This window comes from Takifugu flavidus, chromosome 21 (genome assembly GCF_003711565.1).
Source record: "Takifugu flavidus isolate HTHZ2018 chromosome 21, ASM371156v2, whole genome shotgun sequence".
NCBI lineage: Eukaryota > Metazoa > Chordata > Actinopteri > Tetraodontiformes > Tetraodontidae > Takifugu > Takifugu flavidus.
Genome location: NC_079540.1, coordinates 7,921,074 through 7,934,662, shown reverse-complemented (window position 1 = coordinate 7,934,662; position 13,589 = coordinate 7,921,074). Strand labels below are relative to the sequence as shown.

General features: G+C 51.0%; 1 protein-coding gene across 1 annotated transcript in view; it reads right to left on the bottom strand.

Moving 5' to 3' along the window:
- The window catches only part of efna3a (ephrin-A3a), a 39,964-nt gene extending 26,733 nt beyond the window's left edge, over positions 1–13,231 (bottom strand). Inside the window, exon 1 of the mRNA XM_057021702.1 lies at positions 12,656–13,231. Within this exon, the coding sequence (XP_056877682.1) occupies positions 12,656–12,765 (110 nt within the window). The 5' untranslated portion in view covers positions 12,766–13,231. The remainder of the gene's footprint in view (positions 1–12,655) is intronic.
- Positions 13,232–13,589: the final 358 nt, after the last annotated feature.

The following is a 13,589-nucleotide window of genomic DNA, read 5'->3' as shown; positions in this document are numbered from 1 at the left end:
CCGCCTCACATCCCAGCTGGTCGCGTGTTCCAGGAACGAGAGCAAATAAGAAATGGAAGTGAGTTGGAGTTCAGGTCCCCGTAAAGACGCGCAGCTCCTCATATATCACATTTCCTTGCCTGTCAGGATCAAGCCAAACATGCCAGTCGCCACTGATGGGGGGGTCATGCATTTTTCATAAGGTGGCACATGTATTTTAATGAGCCGGGCTGATGAGGTGTGCTACACGGGCACGAGTGGACAGCCTCTCCTTCCTCACAAACCTGCCAATCAAGCACTCCGAGTCCTCCGCGCGTCTGTCTGTTGTGGTATCCTCCAATATCAATCACAGCAAACTCTCTGCATATTTCCACGAGATAATTAAGAGGAGATTGTGGCCTGGTGCAGACGATCAATCTCCAAATCAGCGGACCAGATTAAATCCAAAATCCTTCTCCGTCTCGCAGATGGCAAAACTAAACAGCCCAAACTGACAGAGATGCGTTTGGATGGGAAGACGGATCCCCCTCCTGCCCAGTGGAGAGGCCCGTGTCAGTGCCTGTGTGTAATTTGGAATTAATGGGATGGTAAAACTTTTAATTCAAAACCTCAGCCTTGGGGACAAACACATTTGCATACAAATGAACACAATTTCCTGTTTGTTCGGTATGCAAATACAAAAGCGCGAAGAGAGGAGCTGCTGGAGTCGAACGAGCTCCAGAACTGGCCTGGATGAGGGCAGGAAGTGAGCAGGCACCTCTAAAACAGAGACACAGTGGAGGTGTCAGCGCGCTAGATCGCCCAAAATGGCTAAACAGCCTTGTGGGGCTCAGGGTAACCTTTCTCCTCATCTCATTTACGCCTGGAAATAACAAGAGAGGAGGGCCTTCCTCCAAACACAAGACGCAATTAATGAGGCTGCGCAACAGAGAAGATGTCCATCCCAGGGGCAGGACGTGGCTGAAACGCTCACAGGAAACACTGTAATTAACTAATGACACCTCTTTCATTAAGAAACACTTTGAGATGCCTGACGAAAATTCCAGCCTCTTCGCTCTCTCAGGATCGGCTTTTAAATGCTTTTTCCGAGTAACAGCATAACCCACGAACGCAGATGATCCGATAGCATGATTCCCTGGTAGAAGCAGGGATGGAGGACACACGGAACGGCACTCCTCTCGTTCATCTCCCGGCAGCACGCGTGGGGGCCCGGCGCAGCCTCACACTCTAAACACTGCAATTAATACCACGCTGCGTTACGCTAGCACGCCTATGTGGCGGGCTGATCAACCCGCTCGTTAACGAGCCAGAATCAAACCGCCCCCGCTCGAAACTGCCCCACCTGTAATTAAGTCGCAGGTTGTGACTGAAATGACCCCCCCCCCAGCTCTGCGAGGAATAATCAGAAGAATCCAATGACTTCTCATTAGAAGGGGCCGCAGCAGCTCGGTGAACAACCCTCCTCTGGAGCTCTGAAGGTGACACAGCAGTTACAGTGGACTTTGATGGGGCGCTGGGGAGCCCTGCTTCATATCTCAGGGACGCTTCCTGTGCAGAGGAAAAGCTTTCAGCCATTAGCAGCTGGGGCCAGTGGGGACCACCGATGGGGGGGGTCTTCAGTCTTGGCAGGGGGAGCCAAGTTACAGATGAGACAACACGGATCCGCACTCACTACCACCTTATTGAAAGGTGAACCCAAACCTTGTGATGCCGCTGGACGGGTGGGTTGGATCCGACCGGATTAGTCCCAGGTCCAACTGGAAGTTGCAACCCGGCGCCGGCACCGCCGGGCCACCGTGCACCACGGGCCTGATAAGATTTTCTATTCCCTCTCTGACTGCAGGGCTGATTAAATCTGTATTTAATTGGATCAGATCTAGTCGTGATGGAGCACTCCCCTCGGTGTTTAACCCACGGTCCTCTGTCAAGTGGGGGGGGGGGGGGTACTGTTGGGGGATCAGGCGATGGAAATGAATACCAATGATGGGCTGGAGCGCAGGAGGGATGGACCACACCTGCGGTACGAGTCTCCCTGCGCCTGCTAATCAATGCTACTGTAGTTAAACCTGTATTTAGAAAAAAGCTCACAGACGAAACTTCGACCAAAGTATCAGGATTAAAAAGGAAAGAAAGAAAATTTAAGGTGTTTCTAGCACATGGGAGCTTCCCAACCGGCTGAGAAGGATGGGACGCATTACAGCTCGCAGTTGTGTACAATTGCACCTCCTGGCTAACAATTCTCTGTTTGCCACAAAGCTACCTGTGTCAAGAGAGGCTGGGAAGAATTATTCTGTGTACGGTTTCTATCTTCACGGCTCAGAGCGCCCCTGATGTACACAGGCCAGCCCCTGTGCTGGCATGGAAGTTTGCAAAAGCATCGGAAAACGCAGTTTGCCAAGGTTCAACAGCCTTTTTTTTTTTTAAAAAAGCCTCTTTTTGTTGTCCCATTTTACATAACTAAGGTTCTAATGTGGGTATATTGTCTTTGAAAGCAAAGTTTAACCTGTTTTGACCATCTTGGGGGGGTGAACATTGTATATTTGTGAACAAGAAAAACCTGAAAATGGGTTGTTGAATCACATAGGATTGATACATTTTTTTAGATGCCGTGTTTTTTAACTGACGTAACATTTCAATTCCATGATAAAATCGTGACGTGTGACTTTATTGACACTTGACTTGACGTCTGTTCCAAGCACACTCTCTTTTTAAGCCTTTTTATTGTGCTTTAATCACGGACTCGGGCCAGGATTTTCCAGCCAATCTGGGTTTTATAGCTTTGGTATCTATTTTATTTTAAACTGATTTCTGCACTTGTGTCCTTAACGAGTGAGGCAACATTTTCGCCCAACACTCATTTACCTTTATTTCCTCTCTCGCTTTCCCTCCGACTTCAGCAAAAACACACTTCCTGTCCCCCCTGACGGGTTGGTCGCTTGGATATTTTGCACCGAACGAATTAGATTATTTCATTTATCTGTGCATGCAAATGCGTGTGTCACTGGAGCTCTCCGAGGATTTATAGCGCCAGTGAACGCCTCATTTGGCCCTCTGCAGTATTATAATGTATGCTCTCCTGTTCACTTCCTTCCCCTCTGACATTTAAGATTTTTTTTTTTTTTGCTGAATTCTTTAGACCAATTCAGTGCAAAAATAAGTGCAAAAATATTCCAACCTGTGTGCCGTGTTTCCTTGTTACCCAGCAGACAGTAGTGCCAACGGCGCCAGGGTGCCACCAGAACCGCCATTACTGGCAGCCAGTTTACGTACAGTGACCTCCTCTGTGACTCCGCAGGCCACAAAAATAGAGAGGGCGAGTGATTAAAGGTGTCTTTCCACCAAGTGACCCCAGAGGTCAAATGAATTGTGGGTAATTTACCTTGTGGAAGGCCAGATCTATATTTAACACCTCAGAATGAACCATAAGGTTGATTGAAAAATGGCCGAGATTTGCATAGAAGGCAGCGAGCAGGAGCTCGGGGGGGGAAGGGGGCAAACAGCAGATTTAATATGTTCTGTGTGTCACACTCACAATAGGACTGACGCTAACACCAAAATATGACTTAAAGTGGTTCAATTAAACTGGCCTCGAGTGGTAAATAACACAGCCTGCTGATGTCTAATGAAAAGGAGGGCGTTGAGGAATTCTGCTGACAAAAGGCAATTTATTTCTTTCTTTCTAGATTTAAAAACGGAGGCCTCGTGCACAAGGCGCGCCGCAGGAATGCTAATGTCCCTGGCATTTTTGAAATGGCTGCAATCTCCGCGGCACTGCAGATGAGTTAGAGACGCGGCTTCCGTGACACTCATTTACCTTCCGTACTGCAGGCGCAGGAGGCACGAATCAAATCTTCACGGAAACGCTAATTTGTCAAAAAGTTCATTCCCATTAGGGAAATTAAATCGGGCTAATTAGGGAGAACTGCCATTTAGATGATCCGCAAATGCCAAGTCAGAATTTGTTACACGAAAGCAGGACTTGGAGGAAAAGGTTGTGCAAGCAGGGACGGCGTTTGATGGCAGGAGCCACACCTGGATCACCCCAGATTCCGGATCAGAACCACTGACAGAAGCTGTCAACAACCTCGCCCCCCAGCTTTGACCTACAAACTCCTCAAACCTCTCGTCCTGTCACAGCGCTCGCTGCACGGCAACACGCTCGCTAACGTCCCAGCTGCCTGTAGCGCCTTCTGGCGTCTCTGGCGTGGTCCATACGGGGACGCTCGGGTTAATTTCCCATGATTCCTCACGTCTTCTGTCTCTGACAGGTTGGTTCCAGGCTCCTGTCACTGGATCTCACCTGTGGCACAGAACTCCACCACCGGGTTGTTTCCAGGACGGACGGACAGACAGACAGACAGACAGACAGACAGACAGACAGACAGACAGACAGACAGACAGACAGACAGACCTGAGCACCGGGAGAAAGCCGAAGCTCTTTGAACGTTCCCAACGGCCTGAAACACCATTAATATTCCACGGACCGCCTCCATCTCCCTTAGCCCCACTTCCAATCCATCCGCTGCCTTTACATCTCTGTATCCTATATCTCCCTCTTCTGCTTATGTTTTTTTTAAAGTGTCCTTCCCCCTACCTCGCTCTCGCCCTGCTCCTCTCGTTATATTTGTAACTTTTCCCAGAACCCCCCCCCCCCCCCCCCTCTCCCTCCTGGGAAGTGGCACAGAATCACTTTATACGCTGTGAAAGCAAATCTATTCATCATAAGCATCTCGCTTTACCTCTATCGCGCGAGAGACTCTGGAAAGCCCAAACAAGAGCTTCGCTCGTGCTCTTAAACTGGAGGAGGAGCACAATCGGGGGAGTGATTGAGATTCCAAAATACAAGACATGCTAATCACTTTCCACAGCCATCGAGCATTAAATTAAGAGGAGGTAAACAGCCGGCAATCCCCACCCCATCCGCAGCCTTCTGGGACTTCCCATTGACTCCCAACAAGGTTAGAGCGGAGCAGGGACGGAGGGTCGGGTGGGAACACTTCAAACGGCATTTCGGAGAGACAAAGATCACGTTGGAGCCGAAAGAGGCCGAGAAGCCTCACGTGAGATGGGGACAATCTCCGCTTTCAGCGCTGATCAATGAGACGTAAAGCACCAACCCAGACAGGCATGAAAACGCCTTAAATGTCACCTAATATTGGCCAGACGAACACGCACACACACACACACACACACACACACACACACACACACGTACAGTGAAAGGGCTCAGCAGGACATTGATATTCTGCACACCCACACACAGCATGGTGAGGATCTGGGCTTGTCTCTGTGTGTCTCCCAGTTTTACACTCTTCTCCGCACACTATGGAGGGTGTTAAGAAGACGAAGGGAACAACAGTTTGGAGTCACTTCCCAGCACCTATCCCAGACACGGAGTACGTGTCATGTACAGTGAAGCTTTACATTCATTAGAGCCCCACTCACAGATGCCTGCTGTACACAGCCCAAAGCTCCAAAACACAGCTGAACCAACCAAATAAATACCTCAGCAAACAGAGCGCTGGAGCCGTTTGGTACATAGCCAGAGGAGGTTTAATGGGGGGGGGGGCACGTGTTGGCCACTGGCTTTTATTCTCTCTGTTATCCAATTACTAATAGTGAAGCTGTCGACATCTATGTGTGTAAACCTGGTTTTCTTACTGATGCAGCATGGTGAGGCAGGAAGGGGTGGGGGGAGGAACACCCCCCCCCCCCACCAGCACCAGCACCCATTGATGGAGGACGCCGGCAGCGAGACGAGTCGCGAATTGTCTGTATGAATCAATGGGTGAGAACCCCCGGCAGGAAGAGGGGGAATAATAAAAAAGCCGCTGCGTGGTGTGAGCACAGAGACGCGATTATGCGCGTGCTGTCGCTCATGTATTAACCATCGCTGAATTTACACATCAAGGCAACAAATGAATTCCAAATGGACTTTTGGAGCGGACCAACACGGGACTGGATTAAACGATGAGGTTGAAGATTTGAATGAGCAGACAAAAGGGAGGCCGGTAACCACCGAGGGGGCTCTGATCCCTGCGACTGCGTACGAGTGTTCCAGAAATTAGGATTCTAACGACGACTCAACGTCCAACAGACAAACGTGGACCTGAGACCTCTTAGCACACCATGCTATAGCTTCACTAGCAACAGAGATCAGTAAACACAGTATATACGCCATACATGCCAGCCTCTGTGATTAACTGCTGTTCAACAAGTTTGTATTTATTTCTGCAGATATTGGAGCATTATGGCTACGGACACACATTGTAATGGCCTCTCCACTCGTGCAAAAACAGCATTATTTAGCGTGTGTTTATATTTAGCCCACTTTGTGCAGCCGCCTGCGCTGTCAGTTTGGTGAAATATAACGAAATATAATCGTAGGGCTGAAATTGGATTGATTAACCTTGATGACGTTTCACGTAAAGCATAAACGCACCTAACGACTTCTGAGGTTTGTGTAATTACGGTCGTCTCCTAACGCCTTAAATCTGATGTCTGTTGCCGTGAAATACTTTTGTAGCCGTTTAGCGAGAGGAAATTACACTTTTTGTTTGCTAAATATGAATTAATACCTGTTGTAAGGTCGCGTTGAAAAAAAAGATGATGTACTTTATAAGATGGACCCTTCGTGGGTGTGTCGAAGGTGCTTTATAAATATGTATTATAAATTAATAAATTATAAATATAATTGCACAACAATGCAGGAACTGTAACATGTGTGTGTGTGTGTGTGTGGGGGGGGGGGGGGGGGGGGCTCTTGAGCCAGTCCTGGCTGTTGCTCATCACAGCACCCCCCTGATTAACTCACGCTTGGCTCCAAATTTGAGCCTCCAATCAAGAAAAAGTGTGTTTTCCAGAGTGTGAGAGGAAACTGGGGAGTTTGTAGAAACAAGACAGACAGAGCGAGAACAGAGACGCGTCTGACCCGCTGAGGGAGCCCGAATCAACCCGATTCACGAGGTCACAAAGTGCCGCACTTGTGGGGGTACTTGGCTGGCAAATGCAGAGGAGGGGCACTAAAGTTTACAACAACTGTGAGCTTCCTCCCAAAGTGTTGCGTCGCCCCTCGTCTTTAACTGCGGATGGTTGCGCAGCATATGTGTCCTTTTATTACCGCCAGCCGCTCATCTGATCCACTCACTTCGCTCTCTGCTCTCTCAGGGCTTTGCTATCGCAATTCCAGCTGAATCGTTTCTCTTGAAGATTTTTAAATGTCCGCTCAGACATTATAGGAGGGATACATTAAGGCAGGGGCGGCCGCCGCTCGAGGGGCGGGTTATTTTTAGCCCCTGTGGATGCACGGCACAGAAGAGAAATTTCAATTTACTTCAAATAGCCTCATTACGAAGATGGCGGCTGCTGAAGGGGCCTCACGTCTTCATGTAATTACAATTCAAAACGGAGGGGAAAAAATCTCAATCATGGCAGAACACCTAATTATGACATTACCGATTCTTGAAATCGCCCTCACTTCCAACCCAACCCCCCCCCACATCATCCGCTCGCCCGTCCAGACAGTTTCTCTCTGAGCCCCCGACGACCTGTGACGGTTCCACACCTGAACGGAGCCAACAGGGAAGGAGATAAGGAGATATGACGGAGCACTAACCTGCGTCCTCACCTGCTGCCCTTTCTGTGTGGGAACACTGATAACCCTGGAGGTGCTGCCATGCTCAAAAAGACCCCCCCCCCCCCCCCAATCACCACACCTCAGACCTGCTTCAATAACAAAATGAATTATTCTGAAGAAGAACCGCATCGTTCTCCGGGAGGTGTAGCGTAACGAGATCCACTTCTGGAATAATCCAACTTTAGCCGGTGACCATCCGCCTATCAACAGCTTTGATCTTTTTTCCCTACGTGGCAGCCGGTTCCATCATCTCCGTAATGTGATTTCCCAGTGGGTGAGAGCCGCCGCGGTGCAGCCTCCCAGCGTAATGTTCTGGGGATCCACCCCTGGAAAGTTGGAAAGCCCGCTTTGTGGTAAGAATTTGCATTGAAATCATGGAGTCTGAAATTGGTTCTACCTGTCTGGGATGAGGACCCCCTCCTCTGGGTTCCCTCTGTCCTTTAGGAGGCGTTTTCATAACCTCCCAGCTAATGAAATGCTAATATCTTGTGATGAAGGGCTTAACTATGTTTATCTTTAAACTCCTACAACAGTAACCCTCCACTTCACCCGGGGGCACCGCTGCATGTCCTCTGGCATTTTCCTGAGCCTGTGATGGGCTATAATGGCCCCTAAACTTTAGCCTTTAGTCAAATATTTTCCCATCTTCCATTAAGTTTTGATCTTGGTGAATTCTCCCCGACCCTGACATTTTAATTTAATTTCGGTTCATGTCAGTGCAAAGTTACATATATTTGTTAATGCATGAAGAGGAGAATAAGCGTGATTTGGGGGGGTTCTGGGGGGGATTAACACTAAATTCGCATTAGAGGCCGCCTCAGTGCACAGGAAATGCATTGATTAGTTCCTTGGTGTCATTTTAGACCCAGTCAAAAATGACACCAACTCAGTTTATGTAACTTCATGCTGAACTGACTCATTTCATTGGCTCACGCTTTTTTTTCTCCAAATTTTGGAAAGCTGTATTTGTCCTGTGATCAGCATCCAGAAGGTTTCTGAACCCCCCCCCCTCCCCCCAGTAGTAAACCAAGGCCGTGGTTAATGACATATTTGAGGTCTCCGAGGAGCCTGAGCCCTTGAGCAGTGTTTGACAAGTCTGAAATCAATTCTTCAGGATCCGAGGCGATGCTGAGGACGAGCGTCCGGAGCTGAGCGCCAAATGCCGCTCCGCACTTTCACAGACCCCGTCAAATCCAATTAAAAATGCATTTAGACATTGATCTCTGGATGGATGCAGATTGATCGCTGTGTTTTTGTCCGGCCAGGGTCCTTCCACCTCCCTCCCGTGTGGCGGCCGTATCGCTGAATCGATCCGCGCGCCCACGCCCGGATCCTTGTAAGCCATTAAACATCCTTTCAGCCAGTTCATGTGACTCGCAGCATATCCCCGGGAACTAAAAATGATTTAGCGCACCTCTGAATGGACTCTCGGAGCCACACAGCATCCTGGCGATAACGCTAACTGCCTCTTTGAAAGGCCTCTGCTTGTTTCTTGCCTCCAAACAGCAGTTCAACAGAGGAGAAAACTCTGGAACTCTCATTTAACACAATCAGCTGTTTGTGGTTCGGTGAGTGCAGGAAATTGAATAGCAGCGAACAAAATGAGTTTGATTTCCAGAGAAGTGGCGGAGACCCAAGCCTGACCCTAGCAGACGGGCAACGTGACACCCGACGGCCCCTCCTGCACGCCCCTCCTGCACGCCACACCTGCACGCCACACCTGCACGCCCCTCCTGCACGCCCCTCCTGCACGCCCCTCCTGCACGCCCCTCCTGCACGCCCCTCCTGCACGCCGCGCCTGCACGTGGGCAGGTGGAACGCTGTTGTCCGTGCGCAGCCGTCCACACCGATGACCCGGCCCGTGTCCACTTTAACACAGATCAACTCCCCGTGGAATCATCTCCTCAGCAACAGCAGCGTTCCACATCCGGTCTCCCCCCCCCTCCGGCTTTTGGCCCCCTCAGTCACTCACCCCGCTCGCCGTCGGTCTCCCAACAGTCTGCTCCACTCTTCACCTTCCCGCCACGTTCTTCCATAACCTCGTCCTCACGCCCACGTCTTCCCGACACTGATCGTATTTTTTCCTTTTTTCCACACTTTCTCAGCCGGAGTTTCAGCGCTCGCTCGCTTTCCTTCACTTATCTTGATAAGATTTTCACTTCTAGTGAGTTCTTATCTTTTCCTCTTTCCTTTACATTTGTTTACATTGGTAAGTGTGGCGTGCTGAAGGCCTCCATGTGATAACATGCAGGTTGGGGTTCACATGTCAAAAGGTCACAGCCGGTGTTGTTTCCTGGGGGGTCGAGATGTGACAGTCGCTCCTTCTGGAGATGAGGGGCCACCTGACACACGCCTGCATGAGCAACAATGTTTCGCACACGAGTAGCTTCCAATCTAGACTCGCATATTCAGATTTCTGTTACAAGAAGCAGCAAGATGGCCACTCCAGCCGGAGGACAGCGTTCCTTTACCACGAAAGGGTTAAAGAAAAGGGAATACAAAGGTAATTTACGCCTGCGTCTGGAGGGAGCCGCCTGCACCCCCCAGCTCCTGCTGCACACGCCCACACGCGCTGACCTGGCGGTTAACGAGCCCGTTAGGGGGGCGGCGGCATTGATCACCAGACCTCAGTGACTCAAGCTCTCAGGGAACCTGTTTGTCAAGGTGATCGCGTGTTTTGTACCCCGAGACGTTGTGAGTCCGAGAACGTGTCGTATTTCGCTTTCATTTGGTCGGGGAGCCGGATCGTTAAACCCCAAAAACCCCAGCGAAAAATGCCAAACGGCCTCCGGATTTCAGCGAATAAAGACACCCCCACGCCTGGCTGAGGCCGCTTTTCTGGCCCCCTGCTAAGCTAAAGCCATTACTGAGTTGCTGCCACTTTGAGGGGGGGCGGCAGAGTCAAGGAAAAGCGGCGCAGTTGTCTTGATCACGCCAACGTGGGGGCGTCCAATTACGGAGACGAAACGTGTTTGACGAGGGGCCAAAACACCCGACGGGAGGACGTGGCGAGGCGCAGGGACGCCGCTTTTGGGTAGGCCAGGCTACCGCGGTGCACCGCTGCTCCCGCGCGCTCTCAAGATGTTGCACATCTCCCCCTCTAATTGGCAGATGGCCTTAGATGGGAGATGATTTAATGGCCCGCGTGTTGCCTGTTTTCTCCTGCCTCGGCGAGCCATTAGCAGGGACATCTGTAATGACTTGGCCAGGCGCACCGCTGAGAGCGGAACCAAAGGTGAGACTGATACAAGCTAATGGGGGGGGGGGGCAGTAGGGGCGGGATAGGTTTGGGGCTGTAATCAAAGCACCCGGAGCTACTGCGAGACGCCTCATCATAGTGGGGCGAATCGCCCGTCCGCCCGCTGATGTCGCTTCCCTGCAAAGATCAAACAAACGCCACCGTCTGGTCCAAACTGCAGCAGAACACAATCGCAGCCGCACCGCAAACACCCGCGCTGACGCTCAGCCCTCGGACCAGTTCGCGTTCTGGTCCTCTGCTCGTGTCTGTGTAAGTCCAGCTGGAGAACCGAGACCTACAGCTGCTCCTCCCTGAGTGGTGGAGACGTGGCCGAGCGCCTCGGGCCGTTTAAAGCTTGATGACCATCAGTATTCTTGCCCATGGCCTCTGAGGATTTGCCTGCTACCTGCAAACTGGGTCAATTTTTGCATTATTTAAGAGGGGATTTTTTTTTTTTTCAAATCTGACCGTGGCGATAAGGGAAGATCTGCACACACGGCCATGTGGACACACATCTGGACACACGTGCACACGCATAACACACAAACCACCTCATTGGTTTAGACTGAGTGGAAACCCCACTGAGAAACATTTCATGTGGAGCACATCAGGAAAGTCTAATTAAACTGAGAGGGCAAATGTTGTTGCAGTGTTTAAATGCATGTAACGCGTCTATTAATACCCCCCCCCTTATTATTCATATCACACTACGATGAATAACTGCGGGCATAAATGTAAAATAAATGCGATTCTGCCGTTCAAATATTATTATTAATGATGACGTGATGGCGCTGCAGCGCCGCCTTGACCGTTTCCATCAGCGTTTATTGCAGTTTTATCACTCTTTGACACGAGGAAACCTTCAAATATTCGAATTATCCCACACCCCCATACGATGAAATAACTTTAATGTCATTTTAATTCCAATCATCGACTGTATGTGTACCCGCAGTCAGGAGCCGTGGGCGGTGGACGAGGCGGCGGGGTGGGCAGTAATGACATGCGGGGGGGGGGGGTGGAAAAGCAAACTGGGGTGGGGGGGCAAGCAAAGAAAGAAGTGAGGGGGAGAAAATAACCAGGTACCAGATAGAGAGAGGCGATAGGAGAGACCCACATCTGAGCGGAATACAAATGGCCATGGGAGTAATGCTGATGGAGGAGGAGGAGAGAGGGGACAAAGAGGGAGGTTGTGTGAGGAGAGGAGATAAAAGAATGGGAGAAAGATGGATTTACTGTTGGCTAATGAGGAGACAAAGTCAGCGGAACCCACATCGATCTCTGCCCCCACACAAAGCTGCGGCTTTATCGCTCCCAGGTAAAGCGGGCCCGGCTAAGCTTACCTGAGGTAAGCAACCTGGCCGCTGCAGGGAGGAATCAGCGTCCTAAAACAGGCCCACATGTGTGCGTGCGCGCGTGAGTGCGCTGCTACCTTATCCGCAGATACGCATTCACACTCGTGGTGCTTTGCGCGTGTGGACTTCACGTCAAATGGGAAAGTATTCGGTGCGTGGCCGCAGTAAAGACGGATTCAATCTCAGCTAGAATCACGTGACCGCAGGTGCGGAGACGCAACAGCCTCCGCGTGCAGGACGCATCAGACACACTTTCAACTCACTTTCGAGGTAGTTCAGGGCCTCCTTTGAATAATGTGCTCACATGAGCTCCAGCTGCAAACATCAGCCATCACCTGCTGCGTACACGGCGACTTGCGCGCGAGTTGATCCGCACAGGTGCGCGTCAGTAGAGACGCGCGTTAGTGAATTCGCTGTTAACACGGAGGAGGAGGAAGCTGCTGGACTTACAGGATGTTCGAGCTGTTCCAGTACACTGCATGCCGGTTGCTGCCTCTCGACAGGTGCACGCTGGAGAGCGCGAGGGTGATGAGGCTGATGGAGAGCGTCGCGAGAGCCATCGTCCCTCCGAGTCCCGTTCTTCCCAGCTCCTCGGGGTCGATCACAACATCCCAGCGGTCAGTGGCGTCCTGTAATTAAAGTTCCCCGTTCACCTCAGCAGCCGGCTCGATCAGGGCGACTTCTGGATGGTGCTCAGCTCAAATCCCATCGCGACGAGCATCTTCTTTCCTCACTTTCTTTTCCTTTGCGCACTTTTAACAGTGCGTGTCCGCGTGTGTGTGTCAGGCAGCTCTTGGATAAGGCAACGCGGGCTCCCACATTCACAACTGACGGCTCAGGGCGGCGTTTGCTGCTTTGGCTCCGCTTTGAAAGGTTTGCGTGGCCCTGCCGCTCCTCTCATCATCAGCATCCTCATCATCGTCATCTTCCTCCTCAGCAGCACCAACAGCAGCAGCGGCGGCGGCAGCGAGCTCACACGCGGCGCGCACGGCGCTACAAGCCCGCCCTCTGATGGAGGAGACGCGCTCCCACGTCCAGCCACTTTCCTGCCCCGCCTCCTCCAAACCTGCAAGGCGCGTGCGTGTGCGCGGCACCCCGGTGTCGAAGAAAGGTCCAATAATCATGACAACACAAAAAGGCAGATTAAGACAACAATCGCGCGCCTGGATGAAGGTGGGAACTGCAGTTAGAAGCTGTGTTTGAAGCGGCTGCGCTTCAAAACTCGTGAAAGCTGCGGAGCGAAGCGCAGCGACACGCAACATTTTGCTCTTCCTCTCTGTTCTTTGCTTCTGGTTTTACTAGACGAACACACACGTTCATTATTATCATTACACATTTCTTGCAGTCACGAGATCCGCATTTCTGCCGACAGTCGTGGGGGGAA